We start from the raw sequence: 27,753 nt of genomic DNA, 5'->3' as shown, positions 1-27,753 counted from the left end.
GGGGGTCGCTCACCATTTCCGCGGCACGTACAGGTCCACGAACTCGCCGGCGTCGTTCTGCATGTCGACGGCGCGCCTGCGAAACCCCGCCGCGGCGCCGTGAGGCCGGACCGTGTCCCCTCCCCGGCCCGCCGCGGCCCCGGTCTCCGATCCCCTCCCCGGAGCCCCCGCCCGCCCCAAACCCAGTCTCCGACCACCGCCCCGACCCCGGTCTCCGACCCACCGCCCCGGAGCCCCCGCCGAGCGCCCCCGCCCAGCCGCGCGGCCCACCTGCTGCCACCACCACGAGCACGAGCGCAGAAAGGAAGAGCCGCGTTCCCCGGCAGCAGTATTGGCGGGCGGGGCGGGGCCTCGGGGAGTCCTTCCGGGTCCCGACGCGCCGCGCGCACCCGGCCGTTCGGACGCACTTCCGCTTCCGGCGGACGGGGGCGGGACCTTCGCGTGTCTGGCGGCGGGGTGCAGCCGCCCGCGGAGTCGCGAGGGCGGACGGGCCGGGCTGGTGGCAGGGCCGGGCCCTCGGCTTCGGAAGGGCGGCGACGCGGGCTGCGCAAAGCCCTCCTGGGACTTGGCCCGCGGAGGCGGCGGAGGACCACGCGCAGATGGACTCCCAGGGCGTGTCGTTGATCCGAGCCCGAGGAAGCCGCGGGCAGGCGGCGGAGGGAGCAGCCGGGCTTGGCCTGGGGTCCCCTCTGCGGCGGGGGACGCCGCCTTCGCGTGTAGGCGCCACTCCTCCGGAAACCGACGTCCGAGCAAGGAGGGGATGCTGCCAAGGCTGGGGCGGGACCCGGTCCCGGGCAGCGCTGAGCCGGACGGGCCCGTGCCCCACAGCCCTGGGGGTGAGCTTGGCAGCCCCTCAGCTCCCACCTCCGCTTCCAATTTCATCTCTCAGACACTCAGTCCTGCTTCCCCGCAGGGGGCTGCCTGAGCCTGAGCCTCGGGGGGCGGGTCGTCCTTTTGCCCCGCATGCCCTCCATCCATCTTGGCTCTCACCCCACCCACCTGACCCAAGTCTATGTCCGGGTGCACCCTGGAACTGCACATAGTGGGCACACAAAACACAAAGTCAAGTCCGCCTGGCCGCACGGACCATGTTTGCGAGCTTCATTCCGGCTATGGGAGAATTTAACTCTGGGCGGGGCCGGAGCTGAGGCTGCAAGTCCACTCGTGCCTGGAAACCAGCGTTCCTAGAAGCAGGGTGTCTGCTGTTGCTTCCACTGAGCTCCAGCAGGTTGGGCGTCGGGAGTGTGGCCACTGAGGCCAGTCTCTCCTGGAAGGTCACTCAGTGTGCCTGCAGGCCCTGAGAGGTATGTGCTCTTTCTAGGTCCCCCACACACGCACATACATGCACAGACACGACCTGTTTATGGTTGGGGATTCGAGTAGCCGGCCTTTTGTCTGTCTGCATGTGGGTCAACACAGGTAGGCCTGGTCATCAAAAGATTCTGTGGCTGTAAGATGGGAGACCGAAGCAGATAGAGGGCCAGAGGGCCAGAAAAGAGATGGAGAGGTCTGCAGAGGGTCTTCCTTGAGCATTCCGCAGAATAGCCCAGAAATAAACCACATACGGTCAAATGATTATCTACAAGGCTGCCAAGCCCACGCTGGGGCAAAGAACTGTCTTCAACAAACTGTGAAACGGGAAAACAGGACATACACGTGCAAAAGAATGAAGCTGGGCCCTTACCTCGCACCTTATATAAAATTAAAGTGGATCAAGGACCTAAAACTAAAACTCTTAGAAGAAAACGTAGGGCACAAGGTTCATGATATTGGACTTGATGATTTTGATACGAGACCAAAGGCATGGACAAGAACAAGACAGATTACTGCTTGTGAAAATTTTTAACATTCGTGCATCAAAAACACGATCAACAGTAAAAAGGCAACCCACAGAATGGGAGGAAATATTGCCAATTATACATCTGATAAGGGATCAATATCCAGAATAGAGAACAAAAACTGAACAGAAAAGCAAACAACCCAGCTCAAAGTAGGCAAGGGACTCCAGTAGACATTTCTCCAAAGAAGACGCACAAATGGCCAGTAAGCACATTCAAAGTTGCTTAACATCACTAATTAGGGAAATGCACATCGAAACTACAAGGAGATACCACTTCACACCCATTAGGAGGGCAACTATAAAAACAAAACCAATGTTGGCGTGGATGTGGAGAAATGGGAACCCTTGCACATTGTTGGTAGAAATATAACATGTGCAGCCACTGTGAGGGGTAGTAGAGGGGTTCCTCAAAGAGAATTACCAAATGATCAGCAAGTCTACTTGTGAGTGTCTACACAGAACTGAAAGCGAGAAAGGGGTATTTGCACACCCGTTTATAGCAGCGTTATTCACAACAGCCAAAAGGCAGAAGCAGCCCGTCCGCCCGCTGGTGGACGAACTGACGAACAAAACGTGGTCTGCATGTACAAGGGAGTATTATTCAGCCTTAAAAAGGAAGAAAATTCTGACGTGTACAGTTGAACCTTGACATTATGCTGAGTGAAATACGCCAATCAAAAAGACAAATACTGCTCAATTACACTTTTATGAGGTACTTAGAGTCACCAAAATCAGAGAGTAGGATGGTGGGTGCCAGTGCTTGGGGAAGGGGAACAGGGAGTTAGTGTTTAATGGGGACAGAATTTCGCGTAGTGGAGAGGGACGGTGGTGATGGTAGTGTGTTATCAATGTATTTAATACCGCTGAGCTATATGCTTAAATGATTAGCATAGGAGATCTTTCGTGATGTGTGTTTGTTTAAAGATTTTAAGTAATCTCTGCACCCAACGTGGGACTCAAACCCACAACCCCATGGTGAGGAGTCACACACTCCACCAACTGAGCCAGCCAGGTGCCCCGTGTTATGTGCATTTTAACACAATAAAAAAAAATGTAAGACTATAAGACACAAACGGGTGTACACACTCCTTTCCTCTAGGGCAGTCCCAAGGCCAAGTTCTTCCAGGGGAAATTCCGTGCCTCCCCACCCTATGGCTATGACATTTGGATGAGCCCCTCTCATAAGAAACCCTGCTGTCTGAAGTCCCAGGTCCCCCCATGGAGCAAGTGGTCCCTGAAGGGAGCCAGGTAGGCCTCTCATCAGTAGGGGCCCTGCCACCTGTAGGGGACGGGCCGCTGCAGACATCAAGAGCCTGGGTTAGGAATGGCCTCATGGCACCTGCGCTGCCCCCAACAGCCACTATGGGGTGTCCAAGAGCTGTGCCTGGCACTACCTGCTGCTGTGGGAGAGTCCCTAGAACAGAGGTTCACCTGTCCCCAGCCCACTTCTCTGCCGGCTGAAGGGGTCTGAGCCACCTCCCTCAGACCCCTGGCCCCTTGCCCAAGGGGTAAATTGTTTACTGAGCTTCCTGTGGGGTCTCCAGGTTGGGGAAGGGCCAGAGGCCAGGAGGGACAAAGGGAGTTGGGGGCAGGAGGACATGGCACCAGCAGACACTGTCAGGCTGAGCCCTCTTTGTAGATCCCAGGGCAGCCCCCAGGAGCTCAGCAGCAGCTGTTCTGCAGGGTGGTGCCAGTCAGGGTTCCTGAGTGCACCTGTGTCTATTCAAGACTATATGCCCATTCCTGCCCCCACTCTGTCCTCCGAAGTGCTCTAAATAACCTTGACCGTCCATACCACATCAGGGTCACAAGCTGAGCTTGCTCTCTTCCTCTGCCTCTTAACTGTGTGACCTTGGATAAATTACTTAGCTGCCTTTTCCTGGTTGTAAAGTGGGGACAGTGGTAGTAGAGCCACCCCACAGGGCTGGGGTTGTCTGCATTCAACTGACTAACACATGCAGTGCTCAGAATGAGTGTGGTACTCAGGAAGGCCTCAGCATGCCAGCATTCATCACCATCACCACCTTCACCATCATCACCATCACCATGACCACCATCATCATCACCACCTTCACCATCATCACCATCACCATCATCATCACCACCTTCACCATCACCACCACCACCATCATCATCACCACCATCATCATCACCATCTCCATCATCATCACCACCATCACCATCACCACCATCACCATCACCACCTTCACCATCATCACCACCATCACCATCATCACCATCATCACCATCTCTATCACCATCACCACTTTCACCATCACCATCACCACCACCACCATCATCATCACCACCATCACCATCACCATCTCCATCATCATCACTACCATCACCATCACCACCATCACCATCACCACTGTCGTCGTCATCACCATCATCATCACCACCATCACCACCATCACCATCACCACCATCATCATCACCACCATCACCATCACCACTGTCGTCGTCATCACCATCACCAATATTATCGTTGTTATATTGTGGCTCCAGGTCATTCGGCTGGATTTGAATCCTGAGCTGGCGACAGGAAGCTGCATGGAAACCACCCCAGTCTCCGCGTTCAGGCTGCCTGGGCAGGTGATGGTGGCCAGCAGTGTTTGGTTGGTGTCTGTGTGCAGCAGTCCCTGCCCAGGCCCCAGCACACCCCGCAGGCCCACCTCAGATGCAGATAAATGAGGCCCTGAGGTGGGGGGCAGTGTCGCCTTCCAGGGGACCCTCCCCCCCCCTCCTCCCACAGTAGTTGTTTCTGGGCCAGGCGGGGCCAGGCCAGGCTGAAATGCATTGTGTGTGGAAGGGAACCAGCCCCAAACCAGGAAACCCTCCTTCCGGGCCTGGGGCGGGGGCCAGGGTGAGCGGCAGTTCAGGGCCAACCAGACCTGGCCAGGAGTCGCAGCCACCGGCCCCTCCAGCCTGCCCTCCGTTCTCCCGAGAGAAGGCCTGGCTCCCTTCCCCGGGGCCGTAGTGGCGAGGCGTACCCAAGCTAGTGAGCCACCAACCAGGTCCTGTCACCAGAGCCTCCGGCCTGACTTGGGGACCACCCTCTGATCTCAGACACAGGCCCTCAGTGGCCCTCACCAACCTCAATGAGGGTCAAAGGAGGCCATGGTGGGCATGCAGCCCCACCATATGGGTCAACATCAGTGCCCCAGGGCTCAGGGCCTCTGGCATCATGACTCAGACAATCAGTGCCCCAGGGAGCCTCGATTTTACCTTATTTTATGATCTCATTCTGTCATTTTATTTTACTATTTCACTCTCTTCTACTTACATGTCAGTTTATTTCACTTTATTTCAAATATTTTACTTTATTTTGTCATGTTACTATTTATTTTGGTTTTGGATTTTTTCATTGAGATGTAACCCCCATGTGATAAAGCGCCAGCGCAGTCCTGAGTGCTCCGCCCCGTGCATGTTTGCCGCGTGGTCACCTCGGCAGGCAGACGTTCTTAAGGACCGGCCAGCGCCCTTCCCCACCTGACACCCTGCAGGTTCCAGCAGGCCCCTTCCCAGGAGGTAGCCGGAGGCACTCCTCTGTGGGGCAGCCGCGGGGGGGGGGGGCACTGAGCTCGGAGATACCCAAGACTGTCCCATCCTCTGGCCCCACCCTCCTGTGGGCTAGCTACAGAGGCCAGAGCCAGGTGACAGGAAAGGAGGCACTTCCGTCACAGGCGCACACAGAGCGTCCAGTTGGCTCGTCACAGAGCTCATGCTGAGGGTTTGCCAGGCTGGCCGGAGGCCAAGGTGTTCCAGCCGGACCGGGTAGGGTTTCAGATTCCGTGGGAGAACGCTGCAGAGCTCAGGCAGCAAAGCCCACTGGGGCGGAGGCCAGGTCTGAGCCCAAGCTGACCTCTGACCCCAGGCACAGACCGAGCCCTGATGCAGGCGCCCCCATCTCGAGGGAGGACAGCACGGTAATTAAGGCGAGGACCCGGGGGACCTGGGAATGGCCCATGTTCCAGCGCCATCCCCGTACTCCTGGCCCTTCTCCCTCCTGAGCCTCTGTTTCCCCATCGGGAGGTTGAAGCCATTCCCCCAATTCCATGGGTAGAGGCCGGGGTTCCACAGGAAGGGGGTTTAGGAACCTGGTAAGGAGGGGTGAGGGGAGCAAAGCCGGCACCGTGTCACACCCGGGATGGGCTTAAACTCGAGGAGACGTGGGGCACCTTCGCACCCACCCTTTTGCTGATGCCCCCCCCCATTGGAAACAGGTCGGGGGCTCCCTGCCTGCTCACGTGCCTGTCTGTTCGGGAGGTGACCCTGCAGCCGCTCTTGGGCCCCAGCTCTTCCCGCCCTTGGAGGAACGGGCAGCGTGTGCACGTTGGCAAGCAGCCCAGCGCTGGGCTCTGCAGCAATGGCGTCCCCAGTGCCCGGCCAGACAGCCGTGTGCAGGGAGCTCACCGCCTAGCATTTCCATCGCAGGCTCACTCCTGCCTGAGAGTCACTGCCTCCTGGGGAGGGTCCTGACTACCCGCCTAGCTCCCGGTCAAGGCCCCACCGAGGCCCTAGGGCAACCTTGAGAGGAGGTACAGTTATGTGCCCATTTTACAGAGCGGGAAACAGAGGCCAAGGGAGAAGACGTTTCCCCCCGCCAAGAGTCACATAGTTGGGGCGCGGCGGGGCGGAGGGGTGAGGTGAACGCAGCCAGGACGGCCTCTGTGCTAGAGAGGGGGGTGAATGCTGGGGTCTTAGGCAGGGCACCTGCAGGTTTGCACCCCAGTGATGCCCCCTTTGGGCCCGAGATGAACTGGACGGGTAGGTGGCCCAAGTCCCCAGCACTGGGCGCTGACAGGGCCTGTTCTCAGGGCGCAGCCTCACCACCGGCTGGGCACGTCAGGAGCTGCCGAAACGTGCCCAGAGGCAAAGGTGTGTTTGGCCTCAAAAGCCAAGGTGGAATGTGACGGGATCCAGATTCCTGTCCCACGTAGTGGGCTGGCCCAGGCTTGTCTCACTCTGCAGGGCTTCCAGCTCCTCCTGGCTGTGGGCAGCTTCGCCCCCCTCCCCCAGCCCAGCTCCGCAGGCGCTCTAGGCTCCCGGGTTCCGGGGGGTCCGACAGGGCAGCTCCGCTGGCTGTGACCATTTGCAAGTAGCTATGGGAGGGTGGCTGTGTGGTGCCCCCGGGCGCAGGGTGGCCACTGGGCCCTGCAGCGTGCAAGACACGTGATCCCCACCCCGGGAAGCCCACGGCCCCGGGGAAGAGCCCAGGACAGCGGCTCTCACCCAGGAAGGCTCTCACCCGTGCCAAGGTTGTCACGGCTGGGGCAAGAGAGGTGCTATTGGCCACTAGCAGGTGGAGGCCAGGGGCACAGCTCCACAGCCCGGTGCCCAGGATGACCCCTCAGAGAGGCATAGAGCCCAGAATGCCTGGTCTAGGGTTTTGAAGGGAGGACAGGGAAGGCCTGTCCGAGGAGGGGACATGGCCATGCAGCGACAGGCCCTGAGAGTTGTCCCCACGCCCCAGCAGGCAGGAGGGGGAGGACTGAGCCATAGGCGCACTGGGCTGGGGGCAGGGAGAGGTGCAGGCCTGGGGAATTCCAGAAGACTTCTCAGCTCCCTGCAGCCTGGGCCACATTCCTCCCCGGGGTGGGCAGGAGGCTCGGTGTGGCTCAGTGCATTCCTGGCAGAAATACGGCAGGACCACGAGCCAGCCAGAGAGCTGCGCAGGCCCTGCCCTGCTCGGTTCCCTGGCGCTGGGGCCACGCGGCCTTGTTGCCAGGACTCAGGTGGGCCTTTGCTGGTGAGCCGGTGGGCACACGGCCTGACGAGCAGCAAACCATCCGGGTGGGGAAGGAGCACGTTGCAGGTGAAGTCAAGACTTAGCAGAGTGGCGATGGGCAGGGTCACGCAGCCTCTCCGACGGCCAGTGCCCCCCTCTGCAAGATGGTTTTAGTGACAGCAACGAGGCAGGAAGACACAACCCCATTTACACAGGGGTCCGGGGAGGCCATGCCCCTGACCTCGGGGCGCACAGCCAGCCCAGGATGGAGCGCGGAGGCAGCAGGTCTGACCGGGGCTCCCAGCCGGAGCCTCCCCCACCGCTCCTGGCAGGTTCTGAGACGAGGCCCAGGTGAGACCAGGCATGGGGCCCAGACTGCTTTCCAGAAGGAGACTGACTCCCAGCGGCCCTGGCGTCTCCCTGTGTTTACACTCCCTCAGAGGAGCCCCAGGACACATGTTTGTAAATGTCAGGACCTAGGCAGACAGAGGCCTGGAGCGGAGCCCAGCCACCTCCCCCTCCCCCTCAGCAGGGGACAGCCCCAGGGGACCCGGAGGGGCTCTCTGCAGCCCACCCCTCTCTGCCAGCCAGCTGGACCAGAGCTGGAGGCTGCAGGTGCTGACCACGTGGGCACCTCCATGCCTCCCCCACCTATCTGGTGTCCACGAGCCTTCCTTGTATGAATCAGGGTGACACTAGAGGGACAGGGGCACGGGTCACTGCATCTGGAGCACTGGTGACCCTAGGAGAGATCTGCTCAGGTCCCCTGGGGGATGTGTAGGGGTGAGGCCTGGAGCCCGGGGCTCATTTCACAGTCCAGCCTCTGGGGCGCCAGCGGCAGGCCCCCTGCACAGCAACTGGGGCCTGCACAGTGGGGCCCGCGGGGCACTCACAGGAGACAGGGTGGGGGGGGGCACGTGACTCAGCGTCTCTGCAGACAGGACCCAGTGGCATCTCGTGCTCAGAGTGAGTCAACCCGCTGTTGAGGGTGGGGGGTTCACCGCAGCCCTAAACACAGGCCCACGTCTGACCAGAAGCATGGGACCAGCTGGTGTGCGTGGGCGGGCCATGTGGGGGGTCGGTCCACGGGCGCCCTGACATGTCTCTGCCACCACCATCACTACCTGAGGCCTGACAGGCACCCATTCCTGCCTACGCTGTGCCTCCGGGGCCCCCACTCAGCCTCCACGACCCTCTGGACGCCTGGGAAAGGCCAGTGGCCGCGCCGTGCCCCAAGCCCTCTCCTGGTCCCTGGGCGGCCTCCTCAAAGAGCCTGCATCCCAGGACGCACCCGTGTGGCGGCGGGCATTGGGACTCGGTGCTTTTCAGGCTGACCGGCATGACCCGGGGCACTGGCCACACGGCGTCCCCCGTGCACCGATATCTGGGCTGGCCTGCACGACGCCACTCGCAATGCTTGCGGACCCGTTCCTCTGTCTCTCCTGCGCACGTCCCCACAGCGGAAGGGCTGGGTCCCACGGTGATGCGGGACTTCGTCTGCGAGGAGGCCACTCTGGCTGCTATGAGGGGCCGTGGCCGCAGAGCAAGGACTGCACCGTGGACCCCAGGCTGCTCGAGAAGCGCGCCAGGTCAGGTGCTGAGCCGGGACCCCATCGGCCCGCCTGCCACGGGGCCTCAGGCCAGTGGGAAGGCAGTGGGCACAGAGCGCAGCTCCAGCCCCGCACGGCGCTCCAGACGTAAGATACATCACAAAATCATAAAACGAAATGAAATCAATGACATTTTAAGTAGTTGAGTGAACGAAGGAAGAATGTGCCACAGACAGGCGTCTGGGGGTCCGGCCGTGGTCTGCAGGGTGGGCCGAGAGCGGCAGGGGGCGGCGTTCCTGGTGGCAGGACCCCTTCATCATGGCGGTAAAGCTGAGGGCCACAGCGTTTGTGAGGCTGGAGTGCCAGGGGCCACATGGAGTGACCGCTCAGCCGAGGCGGGCAGAGGGGGTCCCATTTCTCAGAGGGCGTGGCGGGGCAGGGTCTCAGCCCCTGGACGGCGTCCAGGCCAGGCCTGCCCAGGGAGATGTCTCGGCCTCCAGCCAGCGCAGTCTGGCTGCAGAAGGAGAGGTGGCGCAGGTGCTGCCCGGGGCCTCCCACCCCCGCACCGGGCCCCTGCCAGCCTTCCGCTGCCTCCCCTTCGGAGCACATCCCAGGCGGACGGCTGTCGACACCGCAAGTGTGGGCCTCCCTGGCCCTTTCCTGGCTTGCTTCGTCCCCAGGCCTCAGAAATGGAACAGTGATTCCCAGCGGCCACCTGAGAGTGTGCCTGCAAGGTGCAGGCACGCGGGGGGCCCGGGGGCCCCCACATTGCTCTCAGGAAATCTGGCCGAGTAAGTGGCTTGGGGGAAGCACAGAGGGTGATCCGGCCTGGCCCTGAGGTGCAGTCGCTGTGGGTCCCCCCCCTCGGTCTGCTCCCCTGGACAGCGAGGGAGGCAAGAGTCCCTGCCCTGCACAGCTGGCCCAGCGAAAGGCCGTACCCAAACACGTAGGGACCATTAGCACTTGTCTCCCTCTGCCCTTGGCCCAGGGCCTCCCTGGGTGGCAGCTGTGCTGGTGGGTGGACTATGGGGGGAGGGCAAGCACACGGGGCGGGGGGGAGGAGACGGCACCTCCTGGCCCCCTGGACAAGGTGGACACCGCCTCCACCTGCCGTGTCCTGGGGCTCAGAGCTCGGGGACGAGGGAGTGTCAGCTCGGGGGTCTAGGGGAGCCATGTCATTGCCAGCCCACTCCCCGGCCCAGCCTGCAAGCGCTGCTGGGACCCTATGACTACAGCTTCGCGAATGGCCCCGTCCCTGCTGCTGCTGTCCCTCCCGGGAAATGAATCTATTCTCCCAAGGCTTCAGAAGACACCAGCTCTCTGAGGCAGACACGGGGGTGGGGGTGCCCCAGGGCTGCCCGAGGGGCTGACTGGCAGATCCAGGGCACAGGCAGGGAGGAGAGAGACAGAGAGAGAGCAGCCTGAGAATGAGACATCCAGAGAGCAAGAGTCAGAAAAGACAGAGGAGCGGGCAGAGGACGAAGGGGAAGGCGAGGGCCTAGGAAGGTGAGGCGCAGCCGGGGACCCCGCCGCTGCTCTGAGGGAGGCACTGGGGCCAGGCCCGGCCAGCCGATGCAGAGGAGGGCACTTGGTGGGGGCTGTCCGCCTGGCTGGTCGGGGCCCAGAGCAGGGCTGCAGGGAAGGGAGAGGGCAGCACCTGCTGGGCACCAGGGGCGGCTTGTGCGATGCCAGGAGGGGCGGGCAGATCTGCCTTCCCCCCAGGGCAGCAGACCCAGCAGGATTCAGGGGAGTCTACTCATGCTGCCCTGACGGGAGGTGGTGGGGAGCTGCAGGTGGACCCCTTCATCACAGGACCCCCAACCAGAGGCCCCATCAAAGGATCGTGGGCCCCTGAGGCTGGGGTCTGGGGGCTGTTGGAGGCCCTCCCAGGGGCTGGCCCTGGCAGCCCTGGCCCTGCCCTTCCCGGGATCAGATTTCTCCTGAGCTGAGGACTCCTGGCCATATAAGGCCGTCTGCGGGCACCTCCTGGAGAAGCTGCAGAGCCCTCACCCCCACCCGCCCCCCATGGGAGCCCAAGCTTGGCCAGGCCCCCAAGGATGGAGGCGGGGAAGGCGCCTGCTGGAGTCTGATCCTGTGCCCGGCCCCCATCTGGGGCTCCCCTCTGTGTGGAGCCCCAGCCCTCACCTGTTTTCCCCAGGGCTGTCCAGTCGGGGTGTGAAGAAAGGAGGTGGCTAGTCCCGAGTCCCCACCCGGGGCCAAAGGGCAAACAGGATAAAAATGGCCCCACAGAAGTGTTAGCGCCCTGGGGGCCCACTGCAGACAGTGGCAATGTCTGCTTCCCACAGCCTATACCGGCAAGCGCTAGGAAGTGCCCTGAGGGGGGCCCCTCAAGACAGGTGCGTGGGGCTGGGCTCCTAAGAGCAACCTCATCACTGGACCAGGCCCTTCCTTTGCTCTCCAGACACAACAGTGCTGGAGGCAGCGGGGTCTCCACCCAGTCCTTTCCTCCCCCTCCCCCCTCCCTCCAGGCTGGGGCCTGAGGTTTGAGGCTGAAGCTTATCCTGAGGCCAAGGGAGGGGCCTCTAGTGGGAGGGGGTGCTGTCTTGCAAGGATGCCACCCTCCCTGACAAGCCCCCAGCAGGGGCTTGCTTCCAGCAAGTGACCCCTGGGGTGCAGGATGGGGACAGGAATGGGGTCATTGGGGCAGAGCAGTGAGGGGCTCTTCCTGGGAGCCTGAATCGCTCCCCAAGTTGCAGGGCCCTCGGCAGACTGGCTGGCCTGGGGGAGGCAAATCCGAGAGGCCCGTCCTCCACACAGTGGCCACTCTCTGGCCCCAGCTCTTTGCCAGGCCTGGAGATACGTTTAGGCCAACAAGGCAGGGCACAGCTGAGATTTAATTTAATAAAACGAATAAGTCCAAGAAATCAGACCAGAAATCAATGCCCACTCACTCTGTGGGCTGGTTCCTGGAGGGTCCCGACCTGAGGCAGGAGGGGGGGAGGCAGCCCAACAAAGGGGTAGGGGCTCTATTGTGTTCCAGGTAGAAGTGACAAGGCCAAAGTCCCCTGAGAGGGGGAGGGGAGCAGGACGCCCTTCCGCAAGGACATGGGACCTACGGAGGCGCACCTGCTCCACAGGGCCCGGCGGGCTGCAATGAGGGGTCTGGCTCTTAGCCTGAGCCACGTGGAAGCCCCGCTTGGCCTGCGTGCAGACGGGGTGCAGCGTGGTGCAACCTATAGCTGTTACCGTAAGAGCTCCAACCCACGAGAAGCAGCCTCTGACCATGCTGACCTTTCTCGTTCCTTCCAGCTCATGGTGCATTTCACAAAACCAGGCAGCTCAATGTCATTCGGGGAAGGGCTCTCCTACGCTCCTCGAGAGTCACCAAGGCTGGAGGAGGGGTCATCCAGGCTGGACCCCAGACCACGAACCCCTGGTCCAGGTCCTTCTGCACATTCGTGTCACTCTCGTCACTCCGCAGAGAATCACGAAACCCCCTCTTTCGGAGCATGCTGGGTTCGTGTGCTTTTATAGGCAGCCTGCCTGTCCAGGACACCTGTTGGGAAGAAGGCAAGCCCAACTGGGGAAAGGAGCTTTGGGAACCCTCCTGGGACAGCCCAGCATTGGGGGGAACTGGCCAGCCCCGATCTCCTGGCCCCTGGACACGCCTAAGCCTGCCTGTGTCCCCTCGGGTGTGCAAGTCCACCTCCCACCATCAGGGTGCCCACAGGTCAGGCCTACAGTATGCACCCTGGGGAGCATGGCCTGGAAGCCGGGCACAGAGCAGGTAGACAGGAACCCTCCCGGAGTTCTGGGGTCAGAAGGCTCCCAGAGGAGAGCCCTTGGCTGGGCAGCTTATGGGTCAAAACCATCTGTTCCAGACTGGAGTCAACTCAGAGCCCGGCCGACTGAGCTTTCCCAGAACCACATGCTTTCGAAGCCAGGGAGAGCCCCACAACAGCCAGCTGGGGCTGTAGGCAAGGAGGAAAAATTTCCACTCCTTCCAGAGCCACAGGGGGCCTGTCCCTGGGCCCCCTCCCCATGCAGGAATGCTGGGGCTCTCACCTGGCCCCATCCTCCTGAGGACAGCAGCCCTTGGGAGGTGGGACACAGGGGGCAGCCCAGGAAGTAAGGGGTGCTCCTCGCCTGGGAGAGCGGCCCAGCTGCTAAGCTCTGGGTCTCATTCCAGCCCTCGGGCCCTGGCCGCCATTCCTCGAGGCCTGTCATCTGCCCAAGGGCCTTCAGCATCCCCCCCACCAGCTCCTAAGCTCTGGGCTGGCTCCCACGGTGGGCTGTACCCACGAAAGGCCACAGAAAGGCTGTGGGCTAAGTGATGGCCAAAAGCAGACCAGAAACCCCGTCAGTCCTGCTGGGATGATGACCTCCCGATGAGGCCTTCTCCCAGCTGTGAGTCTTCAGGGTGCCCAGCTGCTCTGCGTCCCCTCCCACACGACTCCTACCGAGCTGTTCCACCATGGCTGACAGTGGCCACCAGACTCAGCGTGGGGCCTGCTTCCAGCCTCTCTGCCTGTGGCCGGGGTCCATGTTCTCACCAGCTGGGTTCCCTGGAAGGGCATCAGAGCAGCCCCCAGAAACGGAGCACCCCTCCGATATTCCAAACCACAGTGTGAGTTACTCGGCAAGCCCTCTTCCTGCAGGGACAAACTTCCCAGTGATGGAGCAGAGCCTCCTGGCCTCACCCGGGGGCCACCCGAACTGAACTGCGGGGCTCAGCAAGGACAACCCCCATGAGTGCAGGGCCCGGGGAGAGCAGGGCTCTGGGGACAGGAGGTCCGGCACAGTCGTCTGGTACCGACCGTGACCACAATGATGCATCATGTGTGTGGAGCGAGGGGACACCCCATGCCCCCGCTTCCCAGCCAGGCTGGCTTCCCGAGTTTACGGCTCAGGCTGAGTCAGGTGTGCTGTGACCTGCCCCACCCCCCACATCTGCCCTGGGATGGGGCTGAGCAGGGGACTCCCGGGGATGCCTCCTCCGAGTGGGGTAGGGGCTCAGGCGAGGGCTTGGGCTTGTCCGGCCCAGGGGTGAGGGCGAGTCTGCCAGGCCCAGGAGCACCTCTTCTCCCTTCCCCCACCTGTCTCCAACCTCCCACAGGTCCCAGTTACCCCTTGCCCGGTGGGGAGGGGCTCTGGTTTGGGGCCTCCCATCTGGTGGTGGCCAGAGTCTGGTAGGAGGAGGAAGACAGGCTGCTTCAGAGCCCCTCCCCCCTGGAGCCCACTCCTTTGATAATCTACCCCATCCCCCACCTCCGCCCAACCCCCACCTGGGACTGAAGGACAGAATGCGGGGGCTTCCTGGTTGCCGGCGGGGCAGGAGGACCCTTCATCAGGGACTAGTGCCCAAAAGGCGCCCAATAAATGTCGGTGGGAGAAAATGCATGACTGACCAAGTCCCTTCTGCTTGCTTACTTGCCCTCCTGACTGACTCCTGGACCTTTTGACCTCAGTTTCCCCACTTGTGGGAAGGAAAAGTGGTTGGCTGGCCTGGGATTCAGAGAAAGATGGGAGACATCGCTGGGCCATTTGGGGATGACTTGCTGGAAATGGGACATAGGTGGCCAGGTAGAGGTGGGCAGAGATGGACCTCCCCTGCCCTGCCCACCCGCCCGCAGGGGGCCCCTCTGAGAGGCCAGTGTGCAGCCAGATTGGGAGAGCATCTCCATCCTCCATGCTGCCCCCTCCCTGGGCACACCAGCTGGCGTGGGCACAGGGTGGGCACATTCTCCTCTGCCCACTTCACCCCCCACCCTCCCGGCCACCAGTTGGTCCCAGGGCAGCTGTCTGCCGGGAAGCAGCTAGCCCCGGATTAACCCTCCCCGCACCGGGTGCCCTGGCTGACTCGGCACATTCTCGGGCAGCTACTCCTCCCTCCTGCCTGCACTGTGCCCTCGGATGGCGGAGGCCTGGCCGCTAGGGGGCTCAAAGGGCTCCCACCGGCCTCCCCTGCCCACTGCCCCCCGCCCCGGGGAAGTTGAGAAACTGACCTGGGGTGAGGGTGGGGGGTGGGAGGGTCTCCAGCCTCCAGTCCCCAGACTACCAGGACCCCCAGCAATCAAAGGGGCACCAGAGTCCAGAGCATGGTGCAGTGACATGCGCAATAGGGTGACCCCTGGGCAGTAGGGAGGACAGGGTGGGGACAGGTCAAATTCCCATCTGGGAACTCTGCTACTGCCCAGAGGTGGCTCTCCGTCTGTCTCTCACGAGGGATCATAATTAGCTCTTGAGCTGGCCTGTCTGCTTGGGGATTCCAGATTACTCCTTGTCTCCCACCCACCCTCTGCTTCTTTTTGCCCTCCCCCAGCTGGAAGAACTAAAAGAAAAGTTACAAACTCGTGGGGGACTGGAGCAGTGGAGGGAGGGTCATCCTCACTGCCTGTGTCCCAGCTCGGAGGAGAAAGGGCCACCCAGCTCTCTTGAGATGCAGGATTTGCCGGCAGCCAGGGACAGCCAGAAGGACGTGAATGGTAGCTCACCCTTCCGGGAACAGCTGCTGCCGCAGGACCCCTACCAGGACCAGCTGGCCACCACCCCGTGCACTCATTCTACCCACCACCCAGGACCGTCCAGGGGGCCCCACATGGGACATAGACCCAGCTGGCCTGGCTCAGAGAATGGGGGGGAGCTGCCAGTTCGGCAGCTGCACACCAGCCCCCCCCCCATCTCCCAGGCTCCCCGTGAGGCCGATTTGGGCCAGGAGCCGGAGGGGAGAAGGAGACCCAGTGGCCGCAGGCACCCCAGCGCAGAAACAGCTGGGACACAACGCTGAGCTCTGGCGTCTAGGTCCTGTGTCATTTCCCAAGCATCCTCCAGCGAGCGGGCGGGGGCCTGCCCAGCAGGGGGAGTGGCCCTGAGCTGGGAGGGCTGGGCGGGCAGAAGATGGTGGAGCGCAGGCGCTGCGGAGCACAGGCACCTGGGAGGCACAGGCACCTGGGAGGCACAAGGGCGAGCTCCCAGCTGGCCCGCTACACCGCAGGCACTCAGTACGAGTCTTTTGCAGCCCATCTTCCCGGCATCCTCAGGGTTCTGAGCATCCTCCTTTTGCCATAGGGGCCCCGCAGTGGGCACCTGTGTCCCTTGCCTCTTGATCCATGTCCCTATTTTAGAATATTTAAAGGCCAAATCTGGTACAGGTGGGAGCTAGCAGGGTTGAATTTGACCTGGCTGCCCCAGGGATGCATGGGGTCCCCAGTCGGGGTCTTTCTATCCCTCTGTAGTTTGGACTCCCTCTAGGGCCCCCACCTATGGCCACTCATGGCTGGCAAGGACGCTCCTTCTCCACCTGCGGAAAGAGGCAGATATGAGGGGGCAGCATAAGGGGAGAAAACCCAAACACCCAAAGAGAGGAGTGAAGCTGCACGGGGTCTGCGGAGGCCACCCCTTCGAGTCCCGGGGAACCAAGTGTCCAGGCTCCATTGGGGCAGCCGTTCTGGACACGGCCCCTTCTGGGGTGGTGGGTGGGAACCGGCTGGGCCGTTGGTGAGGCAGCCGGTCAGCCTGGCCGCGCTGGGCAAGCATGCCTGACTTTTCGCCGCAGCGCCTGTCCCCGGGCCGCCGGGGGCGCTCGGCCGCCAAGAGGTGCCCAAAGTTAGGGAAACAAAGAGCGGAGCCTCCAGGCTGGGAAGAGCGGCCCCGGCGCACCGAACCGGTGGCGCCGCTGGGGACCGGGAGCCACGCCCTGGGGGTAGCGGTCCGGCCGCGTTCCCACGGCCTGGCCCGGGGCCAGCAGGTGCCCCTTCCGGGAGACCGGCCCGGCCGGGGTCCGAAGGGTTAAGGCCACCGGCCGCCCCTCCCCCGCCCCCGCCCCCGCCCCCTCCCCGGGGCGCGGGGCTCGGGCGCCCGGGCGGGCCGGGGCGGGGCCTGACGTCCGCAGGCGGGGCGAGCCGGCCGGCCGCGGTCGCACTCCCGCCGGGCTCCCGCGGCGCCGTGGTCCCCGGAGCTGGAAGATGGCGAAGCTGGGCGTGCGGCTCCGCGCGGGGAGCGCACGGCGCGCGGCGGGGCTCCGGGGCCCCGGGCCGCTGCTCCTGGTCGGCCTGGCGCTGCTGGGCGCAGCGCGGGCGCTGGAGTCGGCGGACGGCGGCTTCAGCCTGCACCCGCCCTACTTTAATCTGGCCGAGGGCGCCCGCATCGCCGCCTCGGCCACCTGCGGCGAGGAGGCCCCGGCGCGCGGCGCCCCGCGCCCCACCGAGGACCTCTACTGCAAGCTGGTGGGCGGCCCCGTGGCGGGCGGGGACCCCAACCAGACCATCCAGGTGAGCGCGGGCCGGGGCTGGGTCGCCGCCGGGCGGGCGGGGTGGCGAGGACGCCGTCGGGGGACGCGGGCGCCGGAACGGACTTGGCGAGGAGCGCTAAGGTACGGACCGAAGCCCGCGCGTGCCGTCCCGACGCCCAGGTTCCGCATTTCGGGAAACGGAAGGGACCCCAGCTCGGCCTTTCAGGCTCGGCCAGAGAAGTGCGCGTCCCCGGGCGGCGGTGGCAGGGCGGGAAGGGGGCTGGTGCCCAGTCCCTGGCGGCCCCGAGTCTTGGGATCCCGGCGAGGGCGGGACTTGGCCTCCACCGCGACTGCCCGTGGAGAGGGGGCAGACCCGCTCTACCTTCCCCTGGGACAGGCTGGAACCTGCCAGTGCGGATGGGACTGGGATGCCCGTGGGAGGGTCGGGGTTCCTAGAGTTTGGGGCCAGACACTGGAGGCTCTCACTGCCCACAGTAGGGGGTTGAAGTCTTTCCCTCTGGGGATCTAGGGACATGGTGAGACCCTCAAGGTGTGTGTGTGTGTGGGGGGGCAAACAATGGTATTTTTAACTGGGGTTGGGAACACAGGTGCAAACCCCAGGCGGAATCTCTGCCTCACAGGTGGTGGGTATGTCGGCTTCAGTCTCCTTGAGGAGATGGGGTTTCAACCCCCGGAAGCCCTCCGGGAGGCATGCCCACCCAAGCCATGAGTCTAGGCGGGGACCGGGGTAGGTGGCACCAGCTGGCACGGACCCTGACCAAGAAGTCAGGGCTGTGAAGATTCTCCGGACTTAGGTTGAGGGTGGGATCCTGTGAGGCCCCTTGGCCACCCTTGGAGGGGGTAGGGTCTGCTGCAGGGACTCCTTACACCCCATACTAGGCCTGGCTTCCCACCCCTGCTGAACCTGAGGGAGAGTGGGGGCCCCAAGGCGGCTGTAACCTGAGTCACCACAGTCCTGGTAGAAGAGGCAGGGGGAGGGGAGGAGGGCAGTTAGGGGTGGATTAGCTAGGGTGGGTGATGAATGGAGGAGCCTCAGCTGGGCCCCTGCCTGCCTGCTCACTGCCCTAGGCCCTCCCCTGGAGGGAGGAGCTGAGAGGGGGCGCAGGCGCGCGGAACCACCCCGCCACAGAAGCGCGCCTCCCTAGGGCTCCTGGGCTCACCTGTGTGCTCTCACCTGTGCCCAGCAGAGCTGACATAAGGGGTGTCAAGTCCACCCCAGTTTAAGATTGGTAAACTGAGGCCCAGAGAGCAGTACTGTGGACACCTGCTGAAAGCCCCGCAGCCAGGCCAGCACCTGGTGCGGGTGAGTGGTGAGAACATGTCCTTGCCGCAGGCCCTTGGCACATCTGGTTGCTATCTGAGGGGCTGGGTGGCAGGAAGGAGCTTGTGTGGGGGTCTCCAGAGCTGCCCCAAGGGGACCGGCTGAGCCCTCGATGACCCTGTTTCTGGCTCATCCGGGCCCCCTCAGAGATCCTCACCCCCACAGAGCCGAAGCTGCATGGATCCCTGGCCTTTCTTGCTCCCTTGCTGTGCTTAAAGGAGCAGCCCAGGGGCCCCGGTCAAAGCCCCCTTCCTCTGCTTCTTCTTAGCTGTGCGCTTTCTGTCCCTGGGCCTCAGGCTCCTCATCTGTAAAATGGGTATGAGAGCCTGCCTCGCCCGAGGTCGTGAGCTTGGGCTGAGGAGCCTGGGAAGCCATGGGTTACAGAGGGACCTTAGCGACCACGGACACACATGGTGTCACGTGCGAGGGAGCAGACCCCGAATGAGCCCTGGCAGCCCTGTCCCCACAGCTCGTGGTCTGGAAAGAGATTGGTGGAAGCTTCCCTTTGAGCGTCCGGAGCACAGGTTAGCACCTCTGGTCTGAGGCTGCCAGGTGTGCTAGGAAGATCTGTTGGCCCGAGGGATACAAGCTGCACAGCCGTATGGCCTTGGCAGAATCCCTGGCCCGGCCGGTGCCTCTGCCCTCTCTTCTAGCTGCATGGGCCTGCTCGCTGCCCCGGCGTTCGAATGGGCTGGTGGGAGGGCCTTGCCTACAGGCCCGGTCTGGAGCCCAGCGGCTGGGGGCCGGAGGTGCCGGGGAGGTGACACCCATCTTCTCTCGATCCCATGTGAGTCTTGTGCTCACATGGGCATTGGGCCACAGGATGTGGGGCCCGAGCATGGGGGCTGGCAGCTCCCAGGGCCCCTGGAGGAGATGGGACAGAAGCTAGTGGGCCTGGGGTGAGGCCCGCTGGCGTTTGGGCAAGGTGGCCCTGTGGGCAGCTGGAGCAGGCAGAGAGTGACTGGGACACTCCAGCCCTGTGGCCTCAGGTGGGCATTGCAGGAATTCCGGGTTGGCCCTGGGCCCCACAGGGGAAGTCGGGGGCTCAGCTGCCGGCATGGTGACTCACGGGGAGGGGACGTCCTTATCGTGGCTCGCTGTTTCCTCACTCTGTTCCTGGCAGGACCCTCTGCAGCAAAGGGTGGAGGGAGCCTGGTTTCCCCAGCACTGTCCACTGTGAGCCAATGTTAGGCAGACAGGCCGGCCGGGAGGCCCGTGTCACTGAGAGGCTCCCACTATAGCCTTCGGGGACTAGAGTCACTTCTGTTTGACTTTCTAGGTGGGCCTGAACAGAAACTTTCCTGGGCGCCCTTGACCCAGCTTCCTCCTGGGCTTGGTTGGGGGGGGGGGGGTCTGACCACAGGCAGCCTTTTCTGGAAGGCTCACCAACCCAGCCAGGTGGCCCTGCCCACCTCCTCTAAGAAGGCCCCTACCACCCTCAGCCCCACCAGGCCCCTGATGCCTTACGCCTATGTTTGTGGTGCTTTCAGTGATCCCTTGGGTCCCCTCCTCTGTTTACCCACTGGGAGCTCCCACCGGCCCTGGGAGCCAGAGCCCTGGCTTCTAGTTTGGGGGGGTCCCCATTTGGGCTGGGCAGTAGAACTTTTCTGAGTGTCCCCTATTGCTCTGGTCCCTAGGTATGGCAGCCCTGGGGGTGGGCTCCGAGGCACAGTAAAGAATGAAGCAGTGGTCCCCCCACCCACTGAGCTCTGGGACCCCTGGGGGGGCAGTAAACAGAGAATCACTAGTAGCCAGAGAATTTCAGGTATCTGTGATAGGGTAAAGAAAGCAGGGCAATGCATGGGGGTCAGCAGGTTAGCTGCTTGGGGGGTCTGGAGCTCTGGGCCCCTGTGGAGGAGGGGACATGAGAGCTGAGAGGGGACAAGAGATCAGAGCCCAGGGCCCGCTGGCTGGAGCAAGGGCTGAGACAGGGCGGCCCGGAGCACCTAGCACAAGGGGTGCGGGGAGCCTGCTGGGTGGGAGGTAGGGTGCCCAGGTCCGGTGCATTTGGTCTCACCGGCCCAAGCCCACAGCGGAAGCGTGGGGGCAGACCCGCGTTTGTGAGGCTTGGGGGCTCTCCGAGGCTGCCAGGCCTGGGAGTGGGGGAGCAAGGGATCTCCCACGCTCCCACCTCCAGCTCCTAGGACAAGGTCTGGCCCCCTGGGAGGTTGGGAGGGGTAGGGCAGCCACATTTCCCAGACGCAGCCTCTGGGGCCTCAGTCAATGCCAAGTCCCAGAGGGCTGCCTTTGTGTGCCGAGGGATGGCAGGTCTGCTTTCCTCCGGGGTGGGGGTTGGGCCTCTCCTCGGCCGGCGGCCAGGGCCCAGCTCTGCCCCCCGCCCTCCACGCCCCAGGCTCCCAGCACCTGCTGCTCCCTGACAGGGACGCCTCTGTCCCCACCGAGGACGGGCCCCCAGCAGGTGGCTGGGCTGTGACAGAAGCAGCCGCCAGGCCCCATGTGGGATCTGTCCATCTTGCCGTGGCCAAGGCAGGTGCCAGCGTTACCCCACTCTTCGGATGGGGACACTGAGGCTCATGGTGCCGTGACTTGGCCTGGTCCCAGGGCTCGGAAGTGGCAGAGCTAGGAGGTCCAGGCCTCGCCTGGCGGTGCCCACATGCCTCCACTCTGGGGCCTCTCCCTGCATGCTGCCGGAATGACTTAATTCCGTCTCTCTGGAGACCCTAATCCAGGCTCTGGGTGAGAGCCTGATGGGAGGGTTGGGGGAGGGGCCCAAGGAGCTAGGGAGGCGGTTCAGCTCCCCGGTGTCCTAGCCACCTGGACCCCTCCCTGCCCTGATGCTCCTGGGCCTTCAGTCTGGGGTCTGTGACTTCCCCTAGACCAGCTCTCTTTCCCCCGTCGGCTCCAGTTCCATTGGCCTTTGTGGCCCCTGCTCCCTGCTTCCTCCCGGCCCCAGGCCCCGCATGGGTAACCCCTCCATCTGGAGCACACCCTGCGCTTGCAGTGTAGGCCTCAGACGCCACTTCCTCAGAGAGGCCCACAGGGATTCTTCCACCCTGAAGGAGCATACTCTTCTCTTTCCCCAATCTTCTGTTTCTTCCGTGAGGGTGTGACTATCTCTCCCAGGAGCTGTACCCCCAAATCCAGAACACAGTAGGCATGAATATGTGCTTGCTGAGCAAACGGGAACGGAGGGCGGGGGTCGGCAAGTCCGGGATGTGCTGGGTGGGAGGGTGACCGGAAGGGCGGGGTGCCAGCCCCTCTCGGCCATCTGACCGCGCCCTCCCCCACAGGGCCAGTACTGTGACATCTGCACGGCCGCCAACAGCAACAGGGCGCACCCCGTGAGCAACGCCATCGACGGCACAGAGCGCTGGTGGCAGAGCCCACCGCTGTCCCGGGGACTAGAGTACAACGAGGTCAACGTCACCCTGGACCTGGGCCAGGTAGGGTCCCCCGCCTCTGCAGCGGTGGCCATGGGCCCGTGTGGCAGGCCCAGCGTGGACAGATGTGTGGCCGTCAGCACCCCTGCTGCACCCAGCAGGAGAGGAGGGCGGGAGGGGGCTTCCCAGAGGTCACAGTTAGGGTCAGGGGACAGCTTGGAGGCTGGCCCAGATGCTGGGAGGCCCTGGTGTTTACTTGGAGGAATTCCTTTGCCTGGAGCCTGGCGCTGCCTGGCGGCTGTGGGAGGGGCCCCAGGAGCGCGGAGGCGGTGCTGGAAGTGGACATTCCTGGCATACCTGCGCCTTGGCGGCCACCTTGGGGTCAGATGCTCCTGCTCGGGTCACAGCTCTGTGCTCTCTTTGGCCTTTGGAGCCCTGGCGCAGGGGGAAGTCATTTCTCAGTGACCCAGGAGCCCCGACTGTGGGGTCTGGGTGGGGTCGGGCTCCCACAGGCTCTGTCCTGCTCCGTGGGGGACTTTGCCAGTGACTGGCCTCGGTGACCTGCCTGTGAGATGGGCCACTGGAGCTGTGGTGGGGGCGGGTAGACGAGCCCGAGCCTGGAAGCGAACAACACTGGGCCTGCCTGGGGTCCTAGCTACAAGGTCGGTCCTGCCGGAACCAACACTGGGCCTGCCTGGGGTCCTGGCTACAATGTTGGTCCTGCCAGAACCAACACTGGGCCTGCCTGGGGTCCTGGCTACAAGGTCGGTCCTGCCAGAACCCTACCTGTTCACAGCGGTTGGCTTTGCCACCATCCTGGGCTGTGACCTGGTGGGTGTCTGCTCCTTGCTGAACCCCGGTCCTGCTGTCTTCCTGATGGTGTTAGGAAAGGTGGGGAAGTGGTCGAAGGGCAGGCCCCGGGGGCAGAGTTGGGGTACTCTGTTGGGGTTCCTCCTGCCTCCAGCCTGGAGGCCTGCAGGCCTGGCCGAGGGGAAGGTGGGCAGTGAGGGGAGCGGGTTCAGGTCCCAACAAGCAGCCTAGAATTCCCAGTAGCTGAGGATTAGCTGTTATGCCCCAGGGAGAAGCAGCCAACGTGCAGGGGGAAGGAGCGGTGCTGGGGTGGGGTGGACTGGGGAGGGGGCTCCCCTGAATGGGCTCACTGCCTGTGGTGGTGTTAGCCGGTCCACTTCCCTTCAGCTCACTGGGTTCTGGTCACATCTGTGCTCTCCTGTGCCCTGGAGGGAGTCTGGGAGGGGCGTCAGGAGCCCTGTAGGGCCCTGGGGTCCTCCTCTCTCTGGCACTGCTGTGGGGGGCCCGTGGGAGGGAACTTGTGCTGAGCTGGTGGGTTCTTCCTGCCTCCCCTCCTCCTCTGTGGGGCAGACCTGGTGGGGGGAGAGCAGGCCCCTTAGCTGGGTGAACGGCGGCACAGTCTCCATGGCAACGCCAGGGTGGCCGCAGAGCAGGGGCCCGAGGCCCACCTGAGTGGGGCGGAGGACGGGCTCAGACGGTGCTCTGCCCCACACCCCGCGGCTCTGCCCCCTTTGGGCTCTGTGGCCCCTGGGCCTCCGCATCTGTGAAATGGGCCAGAGTTGACGAGGCTGGTGGTGCACTGGCTTTGTGCACTGGTTCTAGGCCAGCGAGAGGGTGTCACCTTGTGTCCCGACTCTCCAGACCTCGGTTTGCCTGACTGTGGGGAACGAGTCCTTTCCAGCTGTGTTTGGAGGGAGAGTGACTTACCCATCCATAGAGCTCCACTCCTCTCTCTCTCTCCCCCACCCTTCCTTCCTTTTTTCCACCCACCCACTGACCCCCGATGTCTCTTTCCACCCTCCCTCCTTTCCCCGTTACCGCCTGCAGACGGATCCCCCTGAGCCCCAGTCTTGGTTTGGCTGAGGGGCCGCCAGCTTGGATCGGGGTGGGGGGAGGACATGTACTGCCCGCTAGTGTGCTTTGGAGTTGGGCAGCACCAATGGACCCGAAACCGCTGGACCCGGTTTCTAGCTTTATGGGTGAGAGAAATCTCTTTCCTGGGCATGTTTCCCCTCTGAGATGGGATCCCAGAAGAGATTCCCGCGCTCACCACCACTCTTGGAACGGAAGCTCGTTGTCTCTTTCTCCCTAAGCCACCGAGTGGTGACTGAGTCCCTTTGGGTGCCGCTGCTGGCTGGGGCCCTGGCACCGGTGCCCCCTCAGGCGGCAGGGGAGCCCCACATAGGGTAGAAGGAGTACCAGTGACGGCTCTGGAGGGTAGAGGCTGCAGGGGCTGGAGCACCAGGGGACAAGTTTGGGAGCCTAGAATGTGGTCCTCGCAGTGACCTGGGGTCTGAGCTCTCAAGGCTCCCTTGTCTGGTGAGGTCCTGAGGATGTCCCCAGGGCAAGACCCTCGGAGCCCACTCCCTGGCACAGGTGGCATGTCAGGCTGAGCCAGAGCGTCCTGGCCAAGCTCTCACAGACCAAGGGCTGTGTACCGGGTTTTCCCACTTTGGGACTAGGCAGTCCTTGGAGGCATGGGTCCTGGGGTGGGGCTGGGCTTCCATGAGGAAGCCAGGCCGAGCAGGCAGTGGGTCTGGGCACACCCCCTGTGGCGGGCTGCCAGCAGCCTTTGTTCTGGGATCTGGAGCGGATACCCTGGGAAGGGGGAGGAGGCAGCTGGCACTGGGCATCAGGAGGCCTTCCTGCCCCCAGGAGAGCTGAGAAAGGGGGCAGGCGGGCTGCATGACAGCTCCCGGCTCATGCCTGCAGGGCGGGCATGGAGTTGGTGGGGCGTGGTCCTGCAGTGTCCGTCTGTCTGGGGGCATGGGAGCCCCATGGGGCCTCCGTGAGCCTGCCCCCTGTTGCCCTGTCACCTCTCATCCCCTTGTGGTCGTTCCCATCTTACAGCAGGCGGGGGACAGTGGGACCTTCTTCCTTCCCATTTGGTGGATGGAGAAACTGAGGCTCCATGAGTAAAGTCCTGGCTGGGAAGGGCATGGGGAGGCCCAGGCCTTGGCTCCCTGCCCTGCTTGCCTTGTGGACCTTGGCTGGGAACCCTCAGACTTGAGAGGACCAAGCTGTTGGTCTGATGTGGCTGGGCGCCGGGCTCAGAAGTGGGCCTCCTCCGGAGGGGTGCAGGAGGCCTCCACCGCTGGAGACCTGCCTGGGGGTCCTCCCAGCCTTCTTCCAGCCCGAGGCTACCCCTTCCCTGTACCCAGGGCACGGTGGGAGTTGTTTCTGACAGCCGGGCCCAGGCCACACCACAGGGTAGGTCTTGGCTCAGGTGCCTTGCCCTCACTGGGGGTCCTGCCAAGGAGCTGGGCAGAGATAGCTGGGTCTTGCTGTGGGGGGAGACCCCCTCCATTTCCAGACATCCCTCTGGGGCCTGGTGCTCCCCCTTGTCCCCTGGTGCTCCAGCCCCTGCAGCCTCTACCCTCCAGAGCCGTCACTGCCAACTCTCCCCAGCAATCCCCTCCCTTCCCTGTGGGCTGTAGCCACACTGCCCGGATCCGGCTTCAGGTGGGGAATGCAGGTCCCTCCCAGCCGTGTTCTTACCTGTGATGGGGCAGGTCAGCCCTGTGTCTCAGCCCCAAGAGGCCAGGAGGAAGGGTGTGGTGGGGTAACGGTGCAGAGGGGGACCCGGGTCCCGCGTCAGGGTGTAGGCTGGGGTCGTTAGGTGTGGGGCCAAAAGTGGTGAGGGCTAGAAATGCCAGGGTCGGGAGTCTGTGCCCTCCCTGGGAGACAGTGGGGAGACAGGGAGGACACCTGCTGCCACCACCCACCAGATGGGGGTACTGAGGAGCAAAGCTTTACTGCAGCTGCTGACCATTGGCAGGTGAGCCCTCCCTGGGAACTTGGGGAAACTGAGCCAGTGTGGAGTGACCGAACCCTGGTGCTGGTCTCCGGAGGAGACATTGGGCTTGGTCAGAGCCCGGCCATGTGGGCTGCGCCTCGTGGGCTGTTTCCTCTGTGAAGGTGGGGATGACAACATCTGCGTTAGGACCCCAGAACACACTGGCTGCTCCGGCTGTTAGAATCCCGGGCAGCTCTGCCCTGCCTGCCCCAGGTCTGGGCAGCATGCCCTCCGAGGCCGGCCGGATCGGGGCTCCCTGGTCCCAGTGTGCCCGCTGGGCTGCCAGCTCGTGAGGCTGCGGCCTCTGGCCCGGCTCTCTGGCCCGGCTGGGCACTCAGCCACGTGGGACTGTCAGCGGGGTTGTTCAAGGGAAGTGGCAGGAAGTATGGCCGAGGCTGGCCAGGCTCTGGTTACGGAGCCCTGCAGCCGGGACAGGTGCGGGGCTGGACCGGACGTGGGCCCTTGAGCCGGGCTCCCTGGGGGAGGACACTGGGGGGTCCTGGTGGCGTCCCTGGGGTAGACACCCCCTTCTCCAGTACAGGCCCCACATCTCCTCATGACGATGAGCGGGACCCTTTGCTCAGAGGACGTGGGGCCGGAGAGGCCGTCCACACCCAGACCTGGGGGCCCTTTGTCGCCAGCCCTGCGCATCTATCTCATCGCTAACACACTTGCCCGCGGCCGTCCCGGCACACTCATCTCTGTGCACGCGGCACATACGCACCTCCCCGCCACCTCCTGTGCCCCCCTCAGACCCTGGCAGCCCCCAAAGCCTCCTGTTCTCTGTGTTTAAACAAACCCCTCGCGTTGGTCTCCAGCCGTACCACTCACTGAGACTAAACTGTTTAGGTTTGGGGGCTCCCTGGGATAAACTCTACTTCCTGTGGCCCACGACTGACCATCTGGCCTGACCAGGGCCAGGCTACAGGGAGGAGGGGACGCGGCAAGGAGCTCTGGGCCAGGGACCTGAGACAGCCCGTGGTGGTGGGGGTCTTGGAATAGCCCCAGGCCCAGCTCTGGGAAGTGCCAGACATGCGAGACATTCGCCTTGGCGGGCTCCTTCTCACCTGTCCGAGGCCCTCCCGCCCCGCAGTCCCCGAAGGTCTCCCCTGCTGTTCCACACGCCCGCGCACGGGGGCCCGATCGGCAGGGCGAGGCCCTGCAGCCGCCGTGCAGCCTCTGCTTTTCCGTGTTCCGTTCCCCTGCAGGCGCTAGCTTTCTACCCCCTGCCCCTCCTGGAACTGTTTTCAGGCCCCCGGTCCTGCTGTGTGCACGGCCATGCTCATTTACCCAGCTGGGGGCTCCAGGAGACACGCCGGCCCTGGCCCGGCTGGCCCCACTCTGCCATTTATCTTCACTGTTCTGTTTCCACATGGGCTCTCTGCTGGGACCGCGGGCAGACCTGGGGGTGCGGTGCCCTGAAGGTGGGCCCCGCAGTCTGGGATGGGGGGGATCCAGGAGGTCTGGGTGCCCCAATGCTCACTCCAAGGGGAAGCCCGGACGCCTGGTCTAGGAGGGGCTTCCTGCCTCCGCCCGGCCACAGCCTGGGTCCCTGGCCCGTCCCGGGAATCGGCCTGGGGCCCCGCTTCCTGTGGGGCCAGGGCTGAGTCACAGACTGCCCGGTGATTCACGCCACCCAACCCAGCAGACCGTGCGGCGGGGAACACAAGGGCCGGCCTGGGTCTTCCTGGCCCCAAGATCGGCCAGGGCAGGGGTGGGTGTGCCAGCCCGTCCCTGCCCTTGGTGATGAGGGTGCCTCAGCCTGAGAGGTCGCTGACCAGCTGTCCCCCTCTGTCCCCCTTCCCATCCCTGGGGGTGCCAGAGATCCCCACATGGGGTCTGTGGCAGCTGTGTTCTTTAGCTCTCCCTGTCCCTGTGTTGTCCAGACCCTGGCCCTGCACACCAGCCCCCCCCCCCCCCCCCCCCCCCCCC

The 27,753-nt window shown here is 63.5% G+C and overlaps 2 protein-coding genes across 2 annotated transcripts in view; one reads left to right on the top strand and one right to left on the bottom strand.

Annotated features, from left to right (window-relative positions):
- Positions 1-347, bottom strand: part of RPS21 (ribosomal protein S21) — a 1,219-nt gene extending 872 nt beyond the window's left edge. The window contains exons 1-2 of the mRNA XM_040638566.1: positions 271-347; positions 14-76 (exon numbers count right to left, since the gene is read on the bottom strand). Of these exons, the coding sequence (XP_040494500.1) occupies positions 14-63 (50 nt within the window). The 5' untranslated portion in view covers positions 64-76; positions 271-347. The remainder of the gene's footprint in view (positions 1-13; positions 77-270) is intronic.
- A 16,699-nt stretch (positions 348-17,046) lies between these two features.
- LOC103660581 (laminin subunit alpha-5) overlaps positions 17,047-27,753 on the top strand; it is a 56,249-nt gene continuing 45,542 nt past the window's right edge. The window contains exons 1-2 of the mRNA XM_040638563.1: positions 17,047-17,352; positions 21,906-22,058. Coding sequence (XP_040494497.1) covers positions 17,047-17,352; positions 21,906-22,058 — 459 coding nt within the window. The remainder of the gene's footprint in view (positions 17,353-21,905; positions 22,059-27,753) is intronic.

Source organism: Ursus maritimus, unplaced genomic scaffold, assembly GCF_017311325.1.
Source record: "Ursus maritimus isolate PB19 unplaced genomic scaffold, ASM1731132v1 scaffold_22, whole genome shotgun sequence".
NCBI classification, from domain to species: Eukaryota; Metazoa; Chordata; class Mammalia; order Carnivora; family Ursidae; genus Ursus; species Ursus maritimus.
The sequence above is the reverse complement of the archived record's forward strand: the minus strand, read 5'-3'. Positions and strand labels throughout refer to the sequence as shown.